At 46.9% G+C, this 24,516-nt stretch overlaps 1 protein-coding gene across 1 annotated transcript in view; it reads left to right on the top strand.

Moving 5' to 3' along the window:
- dnah5l (dynein, axonemal, heavy chain 5 like) overlaps positions 1–24,516 on the top strand; it is a 450,024-nt gene that overhangs the window by 332,889 nt on the left and 92,619 nt on the right. The window contains exons 67-68 of the mRNA XM_085987988.1: positions 17,644–17,915; positions 23,164–23,328. Coding sequence (XP_085844114.1) covers positions 17,644–17,915; positions 23,164–23,328 — 437 coding nt within the window. The remainder of the gene's footprint in view (positions 1–17,643; positions 17,916–23,163; positions 23,329–24,516) is intronic.

Raw genomic sequence — 24,516 nt, 5'->3', positions numbered from 1 at the left:
GAGGCCCTTGGACTTTAAGGCTAAGAGAACGGCCTTCCAGACAGTCGCGTTCTCTCTTTCCACCTGGCCGTTCCCTCGGGGGTTGTAGCTGGTGGTCCTGCTTGCAGCAATACCTCTCGCTAGTAGGAACTGGCGAAGTTCCTCGCTCATGAAGGAGGAGCCCCGGTCGCTATGTATATAGTTCGGGAACCCGAACACGGCGAAGAGGTCGTTCAGGCATTTGTTGACCGTGGTACTGGTCATGTCTGGGCAGGGGAAGGCAAAGGGGAAACAGGAGTACTCGTCAATGATGTTGAGGAAGTACACATTACGGTCAGAGGACGGGAGGGGCCCCTTAAAATCGATGCTCAAGCGCTCGAAGGGGCGGGTGGCCTTGATCAGGCTTGCTCTGTCCGGCCTAAAGAAATGCGGTTTGCATTCGGCACAGGTTTGGCAGTTCCTGATCATGGTCCTGACCTCCTTGATGGAGTAGGGCAGGTTGCGGGCCTTAATGAAGTGGTAAAGTCTGGTGACTCCGGGGTGGCAGAGGTCGTTGTGGAGGGTCTGCAGTCTATCAATTTGCGCGTTGGCGCATGTACTTCGTGATAGAGCATCTGGGGGTTCGTTCAGTTTACCAGGCCGGTACAATATCTCATAATCATAGGTGGATAGCTCGATTCTCCACCTCAAGATCTTGTCGTTCTTGATTTTGCCCCTCAGCTTGTTATTAAACATAAAAGCAACCGAACGCTGGTCGGTGAGGAGGGTAAATCGTTTGCCTGCCAGGTAATGCCTCCAGCGTCGTACAGCCTCCACGATCGCCTGGGCCTCCTTCTCGACCGAGGAGTGTCGGATCTCAGGGCCCTGGAGGGTCCTTGAGAAGAAGGCCACCGGTCTCCCCTCCTGGTTAAGGGTTGTGGCTAGGGCGAAGTCGGATGCATCGCTCTCCACTTGGAAAGGGATAGACTCATCCACCGCGTGCATAGTGGCCTTAGCAATGTCTCCCTTAATGAGGGAGAAGGCTGCGCACGCTTCTGCCGTCAGGGGGAAGGAGGCGGACTTCATGAGGGGTCTGGCTTTGTCCGCATAATTCGGCACCCATTGGGCATAGTAGGCGAAGAGCCCCAGGGTCCTCTTCAGCGCCTTTGGACAGTGGGGGAGGGGAAACTCCATGAGGGGGCGCATTCTTTCGGGGTCGGGGCCGATGACTCCGTTCTCTACTACGCAGCCGAGGATGGCAAGGCGCGAGGTGTTAAACACACATTTCTCCTTATTGTAGGTGAGGTTCAGCCGTTGGGCCGTACGGAGGAATCTCTCCAGATTAACATCATGGTCCTGCCGGTTGCGGCCGCAGATGGTGACGTTATCTAGATAGGGGAACGTGGCTTGCAGCCCGTTCTGGTCAACCATCCGGTCCATCTCCCTTTGGAAGACCGAAACCCCGTTGGTGACGCCGAAGGGAACCCTAAGGAAGTGGTAGAGGCGGCCATTCGCCTCGAAGGCGGTATACTGGCGGTCCTCGGGGCGGATAGGGAGTTGGTGGTAGGCCGACTTAAGGTTGATGGTAGAGAATACTCGGTACTGTGCAATCTGATTGACCATATCAGATATGCGGGGAAGGGGGTATGCGTCCAGCTGGGTGTACCGGTTTATGGTTTGGCTGTAGTCGATGACTAGGCGGTTTTTATCGCCGGTCTTAACGACTACGACCTGGGCACGCCAGGGGCTGTTGCTCCTCTCGATGATGCCCTCTTTCAGGAGACGCTGCACCTCAGAGCTAATAAAAGCTCTGTCCCCGGCGCTGTACCGCCTGCTCTTGGTAGCGACGGGTTTACAGTCGCGGGTGAGGTTGGCGAACAGGGAGGGGGGCGGAACCCTGAGGGTGGATAGGCCGCAGGTGGTACGCGGTGGGCGGTTTAAAGGCTGTTGGTTGTCGACTGTGAGTGGGGGGAGGGGTCCACCGTATGCCAAAGTGACACTTTGAAGGTGGGATTGGAAATCCAGCCCTAGTAGGACGGCAGCGCAGAGTTGGGGCAGGACGAGAAGTTTAAAATTTTTATACTCCGTGCCCCTAACCGACAGGGTCACAACACAGTATCCGCTGATGTCTGTTGAATGGGACCTCGACGCCATCGAGATCCGGTTGCGCGTTGGCTGGACAGTGAGGGAGTCGTGGCTCACTGTGTCTGGATGGATGAAACTCTCCGTGCTTCCGCTGTCGAACAGGCAGGTCGTGGCGTGGCCGTTTACTTTGATGTCCATCATGGACTTGGACAGGTGATGCGGGCGAGCTTGGTCCAGTGTGACGGAGGCTAGTGTATGGCTGAGCGAGCTGCTGTAGTCTGCGGGTGAGGCTGTGGTTGGGTCTGGAGACAAGGTGGCGGTCGAGTGTGGTGAACAAAATGGCGGTGCCCACGACGTTGCATAAAATGGCGGAGAAGATGGCCGCCCCTACAACTCACATGAGGCACTGCCGGTGTCGGTGGCCTTGATCAAAGATGGCCGCCCCCACGACTCACACGAGGGGATACTGGCATCTGTGGCCTTGATGAAAGATGGCCGCCCCCACAACTCGCATGAGGCACTGCTGGCGTCTGTGGCTTTCCCCCTGCAGGCCTTCGCGAAGTGGCCTTTCTTGTGGCAGTCGGAGCAGGTTGCGTTTCTTGCAGGGCAGCGCGCCCTCGGGTGTTTCGCCTGGCCACAGAAAAAGCAGCCGGCGGCCCGATCGCGGGGCTCCGATGTCGCAGCCGGTACCGGGGGTGGCGGTCCCGATCGGGTCCGGGACGCCGACGCTGAGGTAGGTCCCAGAGGCGGTGGTGCGAGGGGTATTGCGGTCGGGGTCGGGCCCGAGTCCCAGGGTCGCGCAGCACAGTACCTGGAATACGCCTCGAGGTCCCGATGGGCCACTTCCAGAGAGCGAGCGAGGGCTGCAGCTGTGTTCAGGTCGAGGTCCTTTGATTCGAGCAGTCTTTGCCATGAGTAGTCGGACCGAAGGCCTTTCACGAAGGCATCGCGGATATTCTCTTCAGTATTTTCTGCAGCCGTTACAGCTTTAAAGTCACAGTCCCTGCCGAGTGTTTGTAGCGCCCGTAAAAATTCATCTACAGACTCTCCTGGCTGTTGCGGGAGGGATCTTAGGAGATGTCTGGCATACATAGAATTTACCGGGCTCCGGTACTGCTCTTTCAGCAGGTTGAGGGCGGCCTCGTATGTAGTAAGGTCCTGGATGAGTGCGAATACTTTAGGGCTCACTTGGGCGGTCAGAACTCTTAGTTTGGATCTCTGAGGCACGCCGGATTCTCCCAGGTAGGATTCGAAACAGCTCAGCCAGTGTTTGAAGTCGAGGGCTGAGTTTGCTGCCTGTGGGTTTAGATCCAGGTACGGCGGTCGGAGGGCTCGCAGCCAGGCCGGCTGCTGTGGCTGTTGTAGCTGGGCGTCTGACTGGTCGTTTGGCTGCTCCGTTAAAGACATTTCAAAATTTAGCCAATAAAATTGATATACCTATCAATTCATCCAATGAAAAGCGACGAGTTAAGACAGTAACTATAGGTTTTTATTGGCTAAATAACAGAGCCCACCCTCGTGGGTGATCGGATCCAACAAGGAGGAATACCAGCCAGTCGACCACCTTTATACCTGGGCAAGTAGGTGGAGCCATGGGCGGAGTCAGCAGTGGTCAGCCCAGGTATAACAGCGTGACAAGAGGCGACCTCGTGTAGTGATACAACAGTGTAAACAGTGATAACCATAGTGTAACAATATAACAGTGATAACCATAGTGTAACGATAGTGAACGATAAAAGTGGTTTACCACAGGAAAGCAAATGGTATGTTAGCTATTGTTACAAAGGGATTAGAGTATAAAGTGCTGGTTAGGCCACAACTGGAGCACTGCGTCCAGTTATGCTCACCACACTTTAGGAAGGATGTGAAGGCCCTTGAGAGGGTGCAGAGGAGATTTACCAGGGATGGTTCTGGGGATGGGGGATTTTAGCTACAAGGACAGGTTGGAGAAGCTGGATTTGTTTTCATTAGAGCAAAGAAGGTTGAGGGGTGATTTGATAGAGGTGTACAAGATTATGACGGGTTTGGATAGACGGGGAAAGGCTGTTCCCACTAATTGATGGTACAAGGACCAGGGGACACAGATTTAAAGTTTTGGGCAAGAGATACAGGGGAGACATGAGGGAAAACCTTTTTACGCAGCGAGTGGTGAGGACCTGGAACTTGCTGCCGATGGAAGTGGTGGAAGCGGAGACACTCAATGTTTTCAAGGGGAGACTGGATAGGCACGTGAGGGAAATAAACTTGCAGGGCTACGTGGATAGAGCGGGGTCATGGGACTGACTGGATTCTCTGCAGAGAGCGGCACGGACTCGATGGGCCAAATGGTTTCCTTCTGTGCTGTTATGACTCTATAGGAGTAAAGAAGTCTTACTACAATTGTACAGGGCATTGGTGAGGTCACATCTGGAGTACAGTGTACAGTTCTGGTCTCCTTACCTAAGGAAAGGCATACTTGCCTTAGAGGGAGTGCAACAAAGGTTCACTAAACTGGTTCCTGGGATTGTTCTATGAGGAGAGATTGAGTAGACTAGTCCTATATTCCCTAGAGTTTAAAAGAATGAGAGGTCATCTCATTGAAACACACAAAATTCTTGAGGGGCTTGACAGGGTTAATGCTGAGAAAATGTTTCCCCTGGCTGGGGAATCTAGAACATGGGGTCACAGTCTCAGAATAAGGGATCTGCCATTTAGAACTGAGATGAGGAGAAATTTCTTCGCTCAAAGGGTTGTGAATCTTTGGAATTCTCTACCCCAGAAAGCTGTGGAGGCTCAGTCGTTGAGTATATTCAAGACAGAGGTCAATAAATTATGGGGAATTAAGGGATATGGGGATAGTGCGGGAAGGTGGAGTTGAGGTAGAAGATCAGCCATGATCTTGTTGAACAGCGGAGTGGGCTCGAAGGATAACAAACTAGTGTAATTAAGAAATGTGTAAAGCATACAGTTTACAAATTTTGTAGGGAAAAGTCAATCAATGTAAAGTGTTTTTGTGCGTTGTAATCTCTGTATACAGCAGCTTGATTCATTGTTGATCAGTGATTCGACTAAACAATAAAGGTGTCTTTTAATTCTGTTCTGTGAATATGAAGATTAAATATACCATTTAATGGGCTGCTCCACGTAATTTTTATCAACATACACATTTGCAAGCTTTCTTTGCTGCAGTATATCCCCAATGAACTAAGATGACCTTGAACTCTTTGTCCTATACGCTACCCCATTAATCACTCATTAACAAGCCACAGTCAAAATTAAAACCATAGAATGTGTTAATAGCCTACTTGGAGCAATTTAGAGTAAGCTGATGAACCATTTTACTTCTGTTGCACTTATGGTTATTGGCTATAATATTTTATGACTGTGATGTGTAATGGCCTGTTTATACTTTACACTGCCACAAAGATATAAAGCCCATACTTTCACATCACTGTAAATTGGTCAACATAAGGGCTGCTGCATTATGAATTCACTTGATTAAAAATTTCAAGTAATTTTAATACTTAGCTTAAGGAAGTCGTTATACAATTTGCAAAACTGTGTTGTTCTGTTATACATAGAAACATAGAAGATAGGAGCAGGAGTAGGCCAATGAGATCGTGGCTGATCATTCAAATTCAGTACCCTGTCCCTGCCTTCTCCCCATATCCCTTGATCCCTTTAGCCTTAAGAAATATATCCAACTCTTTCTTGAATATATTTAATGAACTGGCCTCCACCGCCCTCTGTGGCAGAGAATTCCACAGGCTCACCACTCTCTGGGTGAAGAAATTCCTCCTCATTTCAGTCCTAAATGGCTTACCCCTTATCCTTTGACTATGACCCCTGGTTCTGGACTCCCCGACCATCGGGAACATCCTTCCAGCATCTAGTCTGTCCAGGCCTGACAGAATTTTATAGGTTTCGATGAGATCCCCTCTCAAACTTCTAAACTCCAGTGAGTATAAGCCCAATCGATGCAATCTCTCCTCATACACCATTCCTGCCATCCCAGGTATCAGCCTGGTGAATCTTCGCTGCACTCCTTCCATGGCAAGAATGTCCTTCCTCAGATAAGGCGACCAAAACTGCACACAATACTCAAGGTGCGGTCTCACCAAGGCCCTGTACAACTGTAGCAAGACATCCTTATTCCTGTACTCGAACCCTCTTGCCAACATACCATTTGCCTTCTTAACCGCCTGCTGCACCTGCATGCTTACCTTCAGCGACTGGTGCACAAGAACACCCAGGTCTCTTTGCACTTCCTCTTCACCCAATCTATTGCCATTCAAATAATAATCTGCCTTCCTGTTTTTGCCTCCAAAGTGGATAACCTCACATTTATCCACATTATATTGCATTTGCCATGTTTCTGCCCAATCACCTAACCTGTCCAAATCGTACTGGAGTTTCATGACATCCTCCTCACAGCATACCCTCCCACCCAGCTTTGTGTCATCTGCAAATTTGGAGATATTACATCCAATTCCCTCATCCAGATTATTAATATATATTGTGAACAGCTGGGGTCCTAGGACCGATCCTTGTGGTACCCCACTAGTCACTGCCTGCCACTCGGAAAATGACCCGTTTATTCCAACTCTTTGCTTTCTGTCTGCCAACCAGTTCTCTATCCAAGTCAATACCTTGCCCCCAATCCCATGTGCCTTAATTTTGCACGCTAATCTCTTATGCGGGACCTTATCGAAAGCCTTCTGAAAGTCCAAATACACCACATCCACTGGTTCGCCCTTATCTATTTTACCAGTTACATCCTCAAAAAATTCCAGTAGGTTAGTCAAGCATGATTTACCTTTTGTAAATCCATGTTGACTTTGTCCGATCCTGTCACTGCTTTCCAAGTGCTCTGCTATTACATCTTTTATAATGGACTCTAGCATTTTCCCCACTACCGATGTCAGGCTTACCGGTCTATAATTCCCCGCTTTTTCTCTGCCACCTTTTTTGAATAGTGGGGTAACACTAGCTACCCTCCAATCCATGGGTACTGTTCCAGAGTCTATCGAGTTCTGGAAGATGACCAGCAATGCATCTACTATTTCTAGGGCCACTTCCTTAAGTACCCTGGGATGTAGATTATCAGGCCCTGGGGATTTATCGGCCTTCAGTCCCATCAATTTTCCTAACACCATTTCCCTACAAATACTGATTTCTTTCAGTTCCACCCTTTCATCAGACCCTATGTTCCCCGGTATTTCTGGGAGGTTATTTGTGTCCTCCTTTGTGAAGACAGAACCAAAATATGTATTTAGTTGGTCTGCCATTTCTTTGTTCCCCATTATAAATTCCCCCGATTCTGACTGCAGGGGACCTACGCTTGACTTCACCAATCTTTTTCTCTTCACATATCTATAAAAGCTTTTACAGTCAGTTTTTATGTTCCCTGAAAGCTTACTCTCATATTCTATTTTCCCTTTCTTAATTAATCCCTTTGTCCTACTTTGTTGAATCCTGAACTGCTCCCAATCCTCAGGATTATTGCTTTTTCTGGCCAATTTGTATGTCCTCTCCTTGGATCTTATGCTATCCCTAATTTCCCTTGTTAGCCATGGTTGAGTCACCTTTTTTGTTTTATTTTTATGCCAAACTGGGATGAACAACTTCTGTAGTTCATCCATTCGGTCTTTGAATGTTTGCCATTGCCTATCCACCGTCAACCCTTTGAGTGCCATTCCCCAATCAATCCTACCCAACTCGCTCCTCAGACCATCGTAGTTTCCTTTATTTAAATTGAGGACCCTAGTTTCTGAGTCAACTACTTTATTCTCCATCTTAATGAAGAATTCGATCATATTATGATTGCTCCGACCCAAGGGTCCTCGTACAACAAGATTGCTAATTAATCCTTTCTCGTTACATAATACCCAGTCTAAGATGGCCTGATCCCTGGTTGGTTCCTCGACATATTGGTCCAGGAAACCATCCCGTAAACACTCCAGGAATTCCTCCTCCACAGTATTGTTACTAATTTGGTTAGCCCAATCTATATGTAGATTAAAGTCACCCATGATGACTTCTGTGCCCTTATTGCACGCTTCTTTAATTTCCCTTTTAATGCCATCCCCAACCTCCGCCTTACTGTTTGGAGGTCTATATACCACTCCCACTAATGTTTTTTTCCCCTTAGTATTTCTCAATTCTACCCATACAGATTCCACATCATCAGAGCTAATATCCTTCATTACCATTGTGTTAATCCCTTCTTTAACCAGTAATGCTACCCCACCTCCCTTTCCTTTTTGCCTATCTTTCCTGAATATCAAATACCCCTGGATGTTGAGTTCCCAGTCTTGGCCATCCTTGAGCCACGTTTCCATAATCCCAACCAAATCATATTCGTTTACCTCTATTTGCGCAGCCAATTCATCCACCTTATTACAAATGCTCCTCGCATTAAGACACAAAGCCTTCAGGCTTGTTTTTTTAACGCTCTTAGACCTATTAGAATTATTATTTACTGTGGCCATGTTTGATTTAAACCCTTGATTTCTCTGACTGCCACTTTTGTTTTTCTCCTTCCTATCTTTTGCTTTTATCCTTGTTTCCCTTTCCTCTGTCTCCCTGCTCAGGTTCCCAACCCCCTTCCATTTTAGTTTAAACCCTCCCCCACAGCACTAGCAAACAAACCCCCTAGGACATCGGTTCCAGCCCTGCCCAGGTGCAGACCGTCCGGTTTGAACTGGTCCCACCTCCCCCAGAACCGGTTCCAATGTCCCAGGAATTTGAATCCCTCCCCCTGGCACCATTCCTCTAGCCACGTATTCATCTGAAGTATCCTTCTATTTCTACTCTGACTAGCACGTGGCACTGGTAGCAATCCTGAGATTACTACCTTTTTACACCATTTTAGGAGTGGTTTCATGGTGCTAACTTTCTATATCCATCATAGAATACCTAACACTGTCCCAGCTCATAATGTTAGTTACAAATAAGATAGTCTTGTAATGGTTTTATATTCTATCAGACATGGTAAAATTGTAGATGTAATTACATCTGTAACCTCCAGAGCCTCTTTCACTGTGAGGTGATGGTGAAGAACAGAACTAAAATGTTATTTGTCTCCTTAAAGACCAAAAGGAGCTGTTCAGTTGATCTTTTTGTGAAACGTAGAAAACAGGTAACATTTTAATTAAGAAATTTCAACTTGCTAATTTGAAAGCCTTTGCAGTGAGCTCCCAATATGTTTTTACATTGTGACTGAAGGTGCAACCAAATCTAAAGGTCCTACCACTGTCAATTCTGTCTCTTTATTGAACTGACATTTACTGTTTTCCACATTTCACAAAAAGAATAACTGAAGAGCTCCTTTCGGTCTTTAAGGAGACAAATAACATTTTAGTTCTGTTCTTCGCCATCACCTCACAGTGAAAGAGGCTCTGGAGGTTATAGATGTAATTACAATAAAGTTTTAGCTGAATTGATGTAATTTGTTTTAAGATTTTAAATGCAGCTTTACTTAAGTATTACTGCTGTATTACTGTCGCATTGCTTGTCCACAGATGCAACAAGCAATGCCTGTGCAGAGTTTCTTTGCCACACTTATAATAATAATAATAATAATCAACTTTATTGTCATTGTTAGTGCACAAGTGCAGTACAAAGAAATGTAGGCTTGCGGCTCCCGAGAGTGTACATTTAGATTAAGACATTTAAACATTCAACATTCATTTGGCTTGTAATACATTAACATAACCATAATAAAGTGCATTGGCAGATGTGCAGGCTTTAGAGTTTATTTGTGGAGTTCAGTAGGATGACAGCCCTGGGAAAGAAGCTGTTCCTAAATCTGGTCGTTCGGGTGCGAATGCATCTGTAGTGTCTCCCAGATGGCAGGAGGGCGAACAGACTGTGGCTGGGGTGGGTAGGGCCTTTGATGATGGTCCGTGACCTCCGTAAACAGCGTTTCTGGTATATGTGCTCTATGGTCGGTAGCCAGGTGCCGGTAATGCGTTGGGCAGTTTTGACTACCCACTGCAGAGCTTTCCGGTCATAGTAGCTACAGCTGCCATACCATACTGTGATACAGTTCATCAGGATGCTCTCTATTGTGCAGCGGTAAAAGTTAGAGAGGATCAGGGGTGACAGGTTACATCCCTTCAGCCTCCTTAGGAAATATAGGCGCTGCTGGGCCTTCTTCACCAGAGAGGAGGTATTGAGGGACCAGGAGAGGTCTTCCGTGACGTGGACTCCGAGGAACTTAAAGCTGTCCACCCTTTCCACCACAGCCCCATGGATGTGGATGGGGGTGTGACTTCCACCTTTAGACTTCCTGAAGTCCACAATGAGCCCAACCTGGGAAGAATTGCATAGAGTTAGAGAGCCTGAGGCCAGTATGAAACTGTCATTGTAAGCGTAATAGATATATACATGCTGGCAGGCTTGAAACTTTTATTTGCTGCTTAGCAGATTCTTTGTTTCACAGTGGTGCATTTGAGTGACACCATTACATTACTGCATGAATCATGCAATAGTTGCTAATTTCATGAGTAAAATTGCAGTATAATTGGGTGTTGACATGAATAATGTGTGAAGTAAATTAGACTGGAAGATGTGCTCACACCGCTTATAAATCTGAAAGGGCCTACAGCTGGCAACTACCAGGTATGACTTCCTTTAAAAATAGAACATTGTACTATGATTTCCAGGTTACATTACAAAATGTAGTTGAAGGGCCCTTTACCATTATGTACAAAAATGTGTGTAAATTTCAATGGGGCAAAACTGACAAAAGCAATTTTGGTTAGGAAAAAAATAACTTGCTCTTTGGTTCTAAAAGAGGTGGCTGCAGAGATAGTGGATGCATTGGTTGTGATCTTCCAAAATTCCTTAAATTCTAGAATGGTCCCAGCGGTTGGGAAGGTAGCAAATGTAACCCCGCTATTCAAGAAAGGAGGAAGAGAGAAAACGGGGAACTACAGGCCAGTTAGTCTGACATAAGTTGTCGGGAAAAAACTGGAATTCATTATTAAGGAAGTGGTATCAGGGCATTTAAAATCATAATATGATTAGGCAGAGTCAACATTGTGAAAGGGAAATTGTGTTCGACACATTTATTAGAGTTTTTTGAGGATGTAACTAACAGGGTAGATAAAGGGGAACCAGTGGATGTAGTATATTTGGATTTCCAAAAGGCATTCAATAAGGTGCCACATAAAAGGTTGTTATGCAAGATAAGAGTTGGGGGTAATATATTAGCTTGGATAGAGGATTGGTAAATGGACAGAAAACAGAGTAGGAATAAACGTGTGGCAAAGCCACCAAGAGACTCTTGCAGTAATGTATATAATTGCCTTTAACAGGGGCTTGTTACCTTTAAGTGTTTGCTCTGTATAAACAGCGCGGGTTCGGTAAAATGGCGATCCAGCGCGATGACGTCATCACGCAGGTCACGTGACGTTCCCAACGGCGGGAATTGTGATGACGTCATGACGTCAGAGGGGAGAGGCGTTCCCCCTCTGTCCTCGTGGAACCAGTTGGTGTACAGACCTGTATAGAGTTTCTCCAGCATTTTTGTTTGTAACTTTTACTAGTGCATTAAACCACGTTTGGTTAACTGCTAGTTTCAGTCTCAGTACTTTCGTTAGGAGTTCAAGCACTCCTACATTGGTGACCCCGAATCCTCACGGACATTCTTTGCGGCGGAAATGGAACGCAGGGCCATGATGGAAGCCAACGCAGTGGCTTTGAAGCTCCCCCAATTTTGGGAACAACAGGCGGCCTCCTGGTTCGTATAAGCGGAGGCGCAGTTCGAGCTCCGCAACGTCGTGCAGGATCAGACCCGTTATCTTTACGTGGTCTCCGTACTCGACAGCTCGACGGCGTCGAGGATCATCAACCTACTGGAGAACCCCCCGGCCACCGACAAGTATGTCGCCATTAAGGCACGGCTAATGCAGGTATTCAGCCTTACGAAGGCAGAGCGCGCACGCCGCCTACTCACGCTGCCCGGGTTAGGAGACTCCAAACCTTCGGAGTTGATGAGCCAGATGCTCACACTCCTGGGGTCTGAACCGCAATGTTTCCTGTTCCGCAAACTGTTCCTCAGTCAACTGCCCGAACAGGTGCAGGCGGCCCTCGCCAGATCGGACGCCGGGGACTGCATAGCGCTCGCCGAAGAGGCGGATAAAATATACGCGGTCCGACAATAAGACTGCGCCGTCGCGAGACGCCCCACCCCGCCCCAAAGGGCCCTGCCTCGACGCCTCCAACAACCGGTTTCTGTTACTACCACGCTCGGTTTGGCGTGAAGGCCAGAAGCTGCCGTCCGCCTTGCAGTTTCGTGCCCAAAACACCGAACAAGCAACTGCGTGTCAAGAACACTGACTCCAGGGCGTGTCCCGCAGCCACGATGGCGATCGGCGATTCCGGGAAACTACCTTATTTAACCGACTCCATCTCGGGCCATCGTTTTTTGTGCAACACAGGGGCGCAGTGCAGCATCCTTCCCGCGTCAGTCCTCGACCTTCGGTCGGGCAGGCGTGGTTCTCCCCTCCAAGTTGCCAACGGGGGTGCGATTCGTACTTGCAGGACACGGCGGGTCCCGGTCTGCTTCAGTGGCCAATACTTTATATGGGACTTCGTCACCGCCAAATTTTCACAGGCACTCCTAGGCGCCGACTTTTTATGCGCCAACGGCCTGTTGGTTGATTTAAAAAATCGTCAGCTCGTTCACGCCGCCACGTTCGACTGTATTCCCTGTGTGCGCGGCATGGTCGCACCGCACTCGGTCTCCTGCGCTCGGCCACCCCCCGACATTTTCTCCCGCCTCCTCGGGGACTTTCCAGAGCTGACTAAGCCCACCTTCTCGGCTTTGACCGCCAAACATAGGGTGGAGCACCATATAACGACGACCGGCTCTCCCGTCTATGCCAGGGCACGGCGGCTGGAGCCCAGCAAGCTCGCGGCTGCTAAGGCGGAGTTCGCCGCCATGGAAAAGTTGGGGATTATTCGCCGGTCGAATAGTCCCTGGTCCTCACCTCTCCACATCGTCCCTAAGCCCGGGGGTGGATGGCGGCCCTGCGGCGACTACCGCCGCCTCAATGATGTCACGACCCCCGACCGGTACCCCATACTGCACATACAGGATTTCTCTGCACATTTGGCGGGGAATTCGATCTTCTCCAAGGTCGACCTCGTCCGTGGGTACCATCAGGTACCGGTACATCCCCAGGACGTCCAAAAGACAGCGGTCATCACCCCTTTTGGCCTGTTTGAGTTCCTCCGCATGCCTTTCGGACTTAAAAATGTGGCGCAGGCCTTCCAACGCCTAATGGATTCGGTGCTGCGGGATCTCAAATTTTTGTTCGTCTATCTGGATGACATACTGATCGCCAGCGCCACAAAGGAGGACCATCTCAAGCATCTGCGCATTCTCTTTTGTCGCCTTCAGCAGCACGGCCTCATTGTCAACCCGGCCAAATGCCAGTTCGGCCTGCAGCAAATCGACTTCTTAGGCCACCGCATCACTTCAGAGGGGGCAATGCCGCTTCAGGCTAAGGTGGAGGTGATCGCCACATTCCCGCGGCCGCAGTCCGTGAAGGCACTCCAGGAGTTCCTGGGTATGGTAAATTTTTACCATCGTTTTGTTCCCAGGGCTGCACAGCTCATGCGGCCGCTCTACGAGGCCCTCAGAGGGAAGCCGGGAAAGGAGCCCACAGTTTGGACGCCGGAAATGGACCGCGCTTTCAGGGACACGAAGACCGCCCTCGCGAATGCGACAATGTTGGCACACCCCCTGCCAGGAGCCACCATCGCTCTCACGACTGACGCGTCGGACTACGCCATAGGGGCCGTCCAAGAACAATGGGTCGACGGCACGTGGCAACCACTGGCATTTTTTAGCCGCCAGCTGCGACGGCACGAATGCCAGTACAGTACCTTTGACAGGGAGCTGTTGGCGTTGTTTTTGGCCATTCGCCATTTTCATTTTCTGCTCGAAGGGTGCCACTTCACTGCGTTTGTCGACCACAAACCGCTGACATTCACGATGGCCAAGACTGCCAAACCGTGGTCAGCTCGACAGCAGCGACAGCTTACATTTATTTCTGAATTTACCACCGACATCCGGCACGTGGCCGGCAAGGACAACGTGGTAGCGGATTGCCTTTCCCGCGCCACCGTCCAAGCCATGTAGTTGGGGATCAATTATGCGAGAATGGCGGCCGACCAAGCTGCCGACCCGGACACTCAAGCCTTTCGTTCTGACTCCGTCAGCCTTCAACCGAAGGATGTTCCGTTCCATTCGGCGGGCACCACTTTACTCTGTGACGTCTCCTTGGGAGACCCCCGTCCGATTGTTCCGTCCACCTGGCGTCGGAAAGTTTTCGACGCCATACACGGACTTTCGCATCCTGGTGTGAGGGCATCACAGAAGTTGCTAGCATCCAAATTTGTCTGGAGAGGGATGCGCAAGGACATCCGCGACTGGGCGAATACATGTGTGGTTTGTCAACGAGCCAAAGTACAACGACACGTCAAGGCCCCCTTGGCCACCTTCGAGGTACCGGAACATCGGTTCGACCACGTCCACGTCGACCTTGTGGGGCCACTCCCACCGTTGTGGGGTTTCACACACCTTCTGACGATGGTAGATCGCACCACGAGATGGCCAGAGGTGGTTCCCCTGAAGTCTACCACCTCTGCAGATGTCGCTCGAGCCTTTATCTCGTCATGGGTAGCACGCTTTGGGGTTCCGATGGATATTTCATCCAACCGCGGTCCACAATTCTCATCTGAGCTTTGGAATGCGGTGGCCTCAGCCTTAGGCACCAAACTCCATCGCACCACAGCCTACCACCCGCAGGCGAATGGGCTGTGTGAGCGTTTTCATCGTTCATTGAAGGCGTCGCTCAGGGCCAGCCTCCTGGACGCAGCATGGGTCGATAAACTGCCTTGGGTTATGCTGAGGTTGCGCACGGCGCCAAAGGAGGACCTGCAGGCTTCGGCTGCGGAAATGGTTTACGGCCAGCCGCTCCGGGTACCAGGCGAATTCCTGCCGTCCCCTACACAGCTGTGGTCCGCAGCCATTCAGCGGAAAGCCCACCGGGAAGCGGCCCAGTGCTTCCGGCCAGTTCCGACGTCGCAACACGGTTTTCCTGCCTCCCACGTTCCAGTGGAGTTGATGAAGGCCAAATTTGTGTGCGTTCGTCAAGACGCCCATCGCAGCCCGCTCCAGCCTCCGTATACGGGTCCTTTCCGGATTTTACAGACAGGGGCTAAGACTTTTTTGGTCGACCTCGGGGGCAGGCCGGTCCACATCTCCATCGATCGCCTCAAGCCCGCGCACTTGGACCTTGAACAGTCAGTCGAGCCCGCTCAGCCACTGCGTAGGGGTCGACCACCGGCTGTTGCCACACCTGACCAGGCCGCTATCCCCTCCAGCTCACCAGCTGCTCAGCGTTTTCCTTTCCGGGAATTTAGGAGTCGTTCAAACAGGCTTGTCCGACCTCCTCTGCGATTGACTTTCCTTATTAAAGACAATTCTGGGGGGGCGTATGTGGCAAAGCCACCAAGAGACTCTTGCAGTAATGTATATAATTGCCTTTAACAGGGGCTTGTTACCTTTAAGTGTTTGCTCTGTATAAACAGTGCGGGTTTGGTAAAATGGCGATCCAGCGCGATGACGGCATCTCGCAGGTCACGGCATCTCGCAGGTCACATGACGCTCCCAACGGCGGGAAACGTGATGACGTCATGACGTCAGAGGGGAGAGGCGTTTCCTCTCTGTCCTCGTGGGACCAGTTGGTGTACAGACCTGTATTGAGTTTCTCCTGCGTTTTTGTTTGTAACTTTTACTAGTGCATTAAAACACATTTGGTTAACTGCTAGTTTCAGCCTCAGTACTTTCGTTAGGAGTTCAAGCACTCCTACAAACGGGTCATTTTCAGGTTGGCAGGCTGTAATTAGTGGGGTGCCACAAGGATCAGTTCCTGGGCCTCAGCTATTTATAATCTATATTAATGACTTAGATGAAGGGACCGAGTATAAAGTATCCACGTTTGCTGACGATACAAAGCTAGGTGTGAAAGTAAGCTGTGAGGAGGACACAAAGAGCCTGCAAAGGGATATAGACAGGTTAAGTGAGTGGGCAATAAGGTGGCAGATGGAGTATAATGTGGGGCAATGTGAGGTTATTCACTTTGGTAGGAAGAATAGAAAAACAGAATATTTTTTAAATGGTGAGAAACTATTAAATGTTGGTGTTCAGGACGATTTAGGTGTCCTCGTACAGGAAACAGAGTTGGCATACAGGTACAGCAAACAATTAGGAAGGCACATGGCATGTTGGCCTTTATTGCAAGGGGGCTGGAGTACAAGAGTCAGGAAGTCTTGCTACAATTGTACAGGGCTTTGGTGAGACCACACCTGGAGAACTGTGCATAGTTTTGGTCTCCTTATCTGAGGAAGGATATACTTGTCTTAGAGGCAGTGCAATGAAGGTTTACTAGATTGATTCTGGGATGGGAGTATGGTTCTCTGAGGAGAGATGGAGTAGATTGTGCCTATACTCTCTGGAGTTTAGAAGAATGAGAGGTGATCTCATTGAAACATACAAGATTCTGAGGGAGATTGACAGGGTAGGTGCTGAGAGATTGTTTCCCCTGGCTGGAGAGTCTAGAACTAGGGGGAATAGTCTCAGGATAAGGGGTCGGCCATTTAAGACTGAGATGAGGAGGAATTTCTCCACTCAGAGGATTGTGAATCTTTGGAATTTGCTACCCCAAAGGGCTGTGAATGCTGAATCATTGGGTATATTCAAAGCTCAGATAGATAAATTTTTGGACTGTAGGGGAATCAAGGAATATGGAGATCAAGCGGGAAAGTGGAGTTGAGGTCAAAGATTAGCCATGATCTTATTGAATGGCAGAGCAAGCTCGAGGGGCCATATGGCCTACACCAGCTCCTAATTCTTATGCTCTTATGTTCTAAGTGGTAAAATACTGTGTCAGATAATAGTGACACTGTACATGTAACCATTTGTTTGTTTAATTTTTGTACGACTATTAATGATCTTTCTGGAAATATCCCCATTTTGCAAACTAAGCTCTTAATAGAAGAATAAACATGTTATCATAAAGCTGTTTGTGCTCAATGTCTCAGACCCCAAAAAGCAAATAGTTACAATTTTAAGCTAGGAAACTAGAAGCGGCTGATCCTAATTGGATCAGGTACAATTTTTGATAGCCAGTTTTGCTCTTGGGGTGCTTTGTCTTTCCCTAATGCTGTCATGATTCTTCTAAAAATCATCACTAACTTTCTAGGCAAATCGCAAAAATTGAGAATACCTGGACAAATGCAGATTACTTTTGAGGGATACACCTAGTAGCAAAAGAGAGACATAGAGCATATTTTATCATGTTCCTACGTGAATACATTTAATCTGAAAATCGGCCATACAAAATTAACTCTAAGGCTCCTGATTTTTGGCAGGTGCTAAAAGCTACTACATAGTGAAGGGGAAGAGAATTAAATCATATATATTTTCATAATTTTCACACTTAATGCAACATAATTAATGTAATAGTAATGATACCTAGTATTAGTTGATATTACTCAGTTTATCAAAAATAATCAAATATACATTATTTATTTGTGCAGGTGGCGCCTCCTTGGATCTCAATTCTGTAGAGCCCAAACCAAAGAAATGGATTGCTGACATGACCTGGCTAAATCTGGTGCAACTCTCTCATTCACACCCATTCACTCAACTGCTAGTGCAAGTGGCAAAAAATGATAAGTCTTGGAAGCTGTGGTTTGATGAAGAAGCTCCAGAAGAGGCTCCTCTCCCTGATGGATATGATAGTACATTGGACACTTTCCGTAAACTACTACTTATTCGTAGTTGGTGCCCAGATCGTACTATTGCTCAGGTAAATTTCTTCATGTGGTCAGTTCTTATAGTTTTCTTACTTATAAATATATAATTGGAGCAGTGTATATATACTGCATACATCTGAAATTGTTCAACACATTGGGCCAACATTTGCGATTGGAGGCTTCCCACGGGCGGACGCCTCCGACCTGCAAAAATTCTACAAATGTACCTGGTGGCCCGGGAGATATGGAGGCTTGCGATCCTGGGCCTCTCCGGGTCTGCGCGGGCAGAGGTCCCCGTATCCCAGGGATGCAGGCGGTTCGTAGATGCCCCTGGGATCATATGGGCCGTCCCAACCAATAAAAGAAGGGAATCCCTATTCATGCTTATTGGAATTCCGTACAGAACTGCAATAAGTATGAATGGGGATCACTTGAAAATACACCAACACATGAAATATTTTTTTTTAAATTACATATTTAAAATTAATTAAAATGCCATTTAATTAAATATTTTAAACACAATTTAATTTTCTGAAAAAAGATTATATGTTTTTACGGGGCTAAAAATAAACTTACCTTATTGAAGAGTATTTTAATTTTTAAATGAGTGATAACATTTTATTTTTCTATTTTTTAAAACTCTTATGCTAGTAACAGCAGGCCTTATGCCTGCTTTTACCAGGCATAAGAATTTCACGGGCATTCAGCGGGCTTAAGTTGTGCAAATAGCGCAACTCTCCACCCGCAGAAGCCTATCTCCTGGGGATGCGGAGGATCTGTCAAGAAAATTCTTGACAGATCACAAGTGCCGGGTTTCAGCCAATGCGCTTCGCATGCCTAAACCCGGAACTTGCGCGGCTCCTATGGTCACGTACACACCTTGTATGCACCCGTAGGGGTTGCAAAATACAGCTCATTAATGTTTATTTCACAAGTGAGTGAGACTGCAAAATTCACAAATGATACTGTTGGAGTTCTACAAGTTTCCTTCAGGATGTTTGTGCACAGTCACAAGATTAGAGGATCAATATGGATGAGCCTGGCCATTCTGTTTATCTTAGTTCAACCATCCAGAAAAACCCTACAGTATAGTGGTATCCAATTGTTTCTTAAATGATTTCAGGATTTTTGCCTCAATTATCCTGATTGGAGGTCCATTTCATATATTAATCACTTTTTATGTGAAGAAAAAAAATCCTGATGTCAATCCTCAATTTATCTTTCATTAGTTTGAACTTGTGTTCCCTAGTCTTATAGTCACTATTTAAAGTAATTTTCCAGATCTGCTTTTTCCAAACTCTTTATGATCTTATATAACTCTATAAGATAACCTCTTTTCAAGGCTGAAAAGTACTTGACACTTCTGAACTGCATCCCGTGCTTGAATGTCTTCCTTGTGTTTCAGTGACCAGAACTGGATACAGTACTCAAGAGCACTATACAGTTTGACTATTACTTCCTCTACTGTTTTGCCTGTATATTTCAACAGTCTATTTGCTTTGTTTATTGATGCTGTGCAGTGGTGTCAAATCCTATATCTTTTTCAACTTCATCCTTAGCTAGTTCAACGCCATTCATGGAGCAGCAATGCTGTCATTTTTTCTTCCTCTCTAGTATTTTCCAGTTGTCCATATTAAATTTCATTTTCCATTGTTTCATCACTTACATGTTTTCTCCAACTCATTTTATATTTTCCATTGTGCCCTCTCAGAATAAACTGCCCTCCCTTTTAATATTGTCCCGGTTTTTGTGGTGAAAATAACGGTGAGGCTAACAGCACTCACCATTATTAAGGAGTAAAGTGGACAGCAACTTCCGGAGTATGCATATGCGCAATTAAACATGGAAATCCGGAAGTTGGGGTCCGAGGTACCCTGCTCCTCCACAGGCTGTGCTATAACAGTACCTTGCCAATAGACTTTGCAGTACTTGCCGTACTTGCCCACTCGTTATCCACTAAACATGGCAGAAAAAGTTAGGGCCGGTGCATTCAGGTGTAAGTGAATTTCTAACGGCGTGATCAGTCGTAATTACTGCCAAACAGCCTTTCTGGCCCTGAAAATTTGATTTTACAAGTGTGGAGTCTCAGTCCTTCAGAATTTAATTAGTGTTGGAGATTTAAAAAAAAGTAAAAATTAAATTTTGTTTTACTTTTTCTCTGTCTCTTTTATCTCTCTCTTAATCCCATTTTTCTTTCCCAATCTTTATTTTGCTTTCTGTACATAATTTAATTCTAATTTATACTTCCTGGTTCCTGACTCTGCGTGGCTCAGTAAGGATTCTTCAGTCTGATTGGTTGAAGAGACATGTTGTTGCTTTCCCTGCTCACACACAGATCCCCTATAGAGGGCACCGCGCTGGATCAGATGTCTGATGACAGCAAGTCTACGCTCAAAAGCCCGCAAAAACTCTGCAGGCAGCTGTCAGCGTAGTGAACGCCGAGCGCCGTTTCTTTGCTGCTGACCGCAAAATCCAGGCCATTATCTGCAAGTTTTTAACCAGTTTGCATTGAGTTTCTGAATCCATTGATATAAATTAGAAAGAGTAGTGTTCCCAACATCAGTTGTTGGGGTACTCCACTCAGCATTTCCCCTCTAGCCCAACTTAAATCCTATAACAAGTATCTGCTATTTTCTACTCTTATCTATTCTCGTTATTTACCCTGAATTCCTAATAGCTTTGAGCTTAACTAATAGTGAACTGTTGTTAAAGGCTTTCTGGAAGTCTCGGCACTCCACATGATGAGACTTTCCACACCCACTTTGGATGTCACTTACTCATAAAAGTGCAGGAGATTGATCAGGCAGGATCTTCCCCTTCTGAGCTCACATTGCCTGCTGTTTACGATGTTATTATTGCACAAATATCCCTCATTGTTAAAAATGAAAAAGAAACTTGCATATTATTTAGTGGGGTGCTGACTAGTATGCAGAGAACCCCATACTGAGCCATTTGTTACTGCAGTATATTTGCCATCGTTAGTTCTTGTTCAGTCATTGAACAGAATGTCCTGATAGAGTGTGTGCACATGTAGGTTATCAGACCATGATCTTCGTGAGGTGGTGTTGATTCCATTTGATTTAGGCATTAATTGTAGGGAGTTGCATAGGTTTTAAGGTCAGCTATGTAGCATCAATGAGTTTTTCAAATTTGTACTGGTGCTCTAAAACACCAAGTTGCGGTCACAGCGAATGAGTTGCCATGGATACAGCAGCAACTTACTGATAGTAAGAATGAATGTGAAACTAATTGATCTTGTTTTAATTTGTTACTGGCAATTGCTAAGGTAATTCTGGCCAGGTTATCTTACATATGTAAGGAAATAGTGGGTCATATTTTGCGATCCCTACAGGTGCGTACGCGCCTGTAAGGGCCATGCAAGTTCCAGGTTTAGGCACGCGAAGCGCATGCGCTAAAACCTGGAACATGCGATCTCTCATGAATCTTCCTGACAGATCCTCCTCATCCCCGAAAGATGGGCCTCTGTGGGTGGAGAGTTGCGCTATTTGCAAAACCTCCGCCTGCTGAATGCCCATGAAATTCTTACACCTGGTAAAAGGTGTAAGGCCTGCTTTTACCAGTATAAGAGCTTTAAAAAATAGAAAAATGAAATTTTATCACTCATTTATACATTAAAAACCCTGTCCAATAAGGTAAGTTTATTTTTAGCCCTGTTAAAACATATAGGCCTAGAAATTCGGTGGGCTGCGCCACCAGTTAGTGCCTAAAGAGGGCACTCAGTGGCTTTAGCGCCACTGGCCGCGCCTCCCGCGATATTTAGCTGGGGCGCTAATAGCGGCGTTAACCTGTTGCGCTGCGCCGCCTCCGATGACGTCATCGGTGTGCGCAGCGCCCCGCTATCGCCCCGATCTCGATATTTGGCAGCGACCGCCTCTGCAGCGCCGTTCGCAAATGGTGCCCGGTTCACGGGGCCTTCCTGTGGTGGCAGTGGTGCAAATTAAGGTGGAGGTGCGGGGCGGCCGTTTTTTCTGGCGGCCGCCTGCCAGCACCACCGTCCCCGGCCTCCTGATCGCACCCTGCGGCATTGCCGGCTGTTTTCCGAGAGCCTGGCACTTCTCGGTGCCAGGCTCTTTTGCCGGCACTCGCGATCTCCGATCGCGCTGGTGCAGGCCCCTCCCCCTTAAGAATGGGAGGAAGGCCTGCAGTACCGCAGCGCGCCGTGCCGCAGCGTGTGGCGCTGCAGCACGTTGCACTGCGATATTCAGTTTCAGCGCCCTAAGAGGGACGCGGAGCGCCTCGAGCCTCGCCCCGTGTCCCTCTTGGGGCGCTCAAGCTGAATTTCCGGCGGTTGCTGCTGCTCCAAACGCTGCGCTAAATCCGGTGCCCAGGCGAACTTGGCGCCCCGTTTGCGGCTCCACCCAATTTCTCCCCCAGATTCTTTTTTCACAAAATTACATTTTTGTTTAAAATATTTAATTAAATGGCATTTTAATTAATTTTAAATATGTAATTTAAAAAAATTTCATATGTGTTTGTGTATTTAAGTGATCCCCATTCATACTTATGGGAGTTCCGTACCTATGGAATCCCCATTAGTATGAATGGGGATTCCCTTCTTTTATTGGTTGGGCCGGTTCACCTGATCCCAGGGGTGCTTGTGAACCACGTGCGCCCCTGGGATACGTGGGCCTCTGCCCGCGCGGACCCGGAGAGACCCAGGATCGCAAGTCTTCATACCTCCCGGGCCACCAGGTAATTTCGTAGATTTTTTACAGGCCGAAGGCATCCACCCGCGGGAAGCCTCCGATCGCACATTTTGGGCCAACGTGTATCATGCTATTTTGGACCACATACAATACAAATTACAAAAAAAAGAGATATTTCAGACTTTGAATTATGACCAAGTATTAAATGTTGTTCGTCCACTTACTAAGAGTTTCAGGTCAGTCATTTGATTGACAGGTGCAGGTAGTAATTTTTCTCCTGTGGCTTGGCTTAGTCATGCCATGAGACATAAGTATTACATTCTCAACTACTGAACATGGAAAGTATCTCAGGAGGGAATGGGACGTATAAAATCTGTGAAAAATTGATCTATGAATGGATTATTTAGGTCCATTTACTTCATTAAATATTTATTTCAGTGCAGCTAACTAGTTTTGCATTGTTGATTTTTGGTTGTTCTGAATTACTTTCTATGTGTTTCTTTTGTTGCAAATGTTTTTCCAATATCGTTGACCTGTTTCTGTAGATTTTTTTTGTCTAACAGCCAGTTTCCTTACAATATTCTGTGGTACTTTTAATCATGTCCATATTTCTGAATACTCTTACTTTTTCCAGGCTCGTCATTACATTGCTGAGTCACTTGGACCAAAATACGCAGAAGGGGTTATTCTAGAAATGGAAGCAATGTGGGCAGAAAGTGAAAATCGAACACCTTTGGTGTGCTTCCTTTCCATGGGCTCTGATCCTACAGAAAATATTGAACGTTTAGCCAAGTCCAAGGTACATTACAAAGTCAAGGAGACTGAGTGCAGCAATTCTTTTTGTTAATTCTGTATTGTCATTGTGCTCATTTTCTTAATTTTGCAATGACACACACAAATGGGTTCAGTACATAAATGATCAGATCTAATGGCCCAGAACTTGGTGTCGGGGGCTTGCCGCGCGTGCAAGCCCCCGATGTGCACTCACCCTGTGCGCTGACATCTGAAACCTGGCCCGCAGTGGATTTCCTTTCAGTGGCCAGGTTCTGATGTCGGCGCGCTGTGCTAGCCTGACCCAGCGGCGTAGTTAGTGCGATGTGCCGGCTGGGATCAGGTGAGCACTGTTCAGCCAATCAGGGGAGGGGAAACTTCATTCATAAGTTTGAGAGTAAGAACTGTCAAACTCATGAGAAGTACTGCACCCCAAAACACTACTTAAACTTTAAATAAAATTTAAAAAAACTTCCCAATCATTAAATTAAGTATAAATAAGTTTTTAAAAAAAATTTAAACAATAATTTTTTTTTTTGAAAAAAATAAATTTTTAATAAAAAGGGTCTAAAACTAAACTTACCTTATTGTAGATTCTTTAAAATAATAAACCTGTGGGAAAAAATGTTCTAAATTGCACTAAAACACCACTTACCTGTAAAAATAAATACTTACGTGTGCTTTTTACAAGCGTAAAGACCGGAGGCCTTTACACATGTGCAAATCCCCCAAAACAGAGGAAATCCAAGACGCACGCGCTGCCCCCTACAGCGCACGCGCTAGCCTCTTCAACTCTTGGGTGAGAGGAGAGGAAATGCCGGTTTTCAGTGCATGCGCTGTGTATGCTGAAAACCGGCATTTCCTCCGGCCAGACGCATGAGTACCCCTTCCGTACTCACGCGTTTGGGGAGGAATTACTGCCCCAATATATAAGATAAATTGCTCATCTATCATAAACACAAGTTTTCTTGCTCTCAGTTTTTGGCGGTGTACAACTTACTAAGTCTATATGCAGTGGAATTCACTGAGATATGTGCAAACCATACAGTACCAGAAGTGAATGAATTAGCCATTTTTAAACAAGATGAGACTGTATATTTTATAAGAAACATGTATTTGTAAACAATAGGTCATGCTTGACTAGGTTAATTGAATTCTTTGAGGAAATTACTGAATGTATTGACAAAGGGAATACAGTGAGTGTGATATGTTTGAA

The sequence above is a fragment of the Somniosus microcephalus genome, chromosome 5, assembly GCF_052327205.1.
Source record: "Somniosus microcephalus isolate GS21.2 chromosome 5, FLI_Smic_1.0, whole genome shotgun sequence".
In the NCBI taxonomy this organism is placed as follows: Eukaryota; Metazoa; Chordata; class Chondrichthyes; order Squaliformes; family Somniosidae; genus Somniosus; species Somniosus microcephalus.
This window is presented reverse-complemented; position numbering and strand designations above follow the sequence as displayed.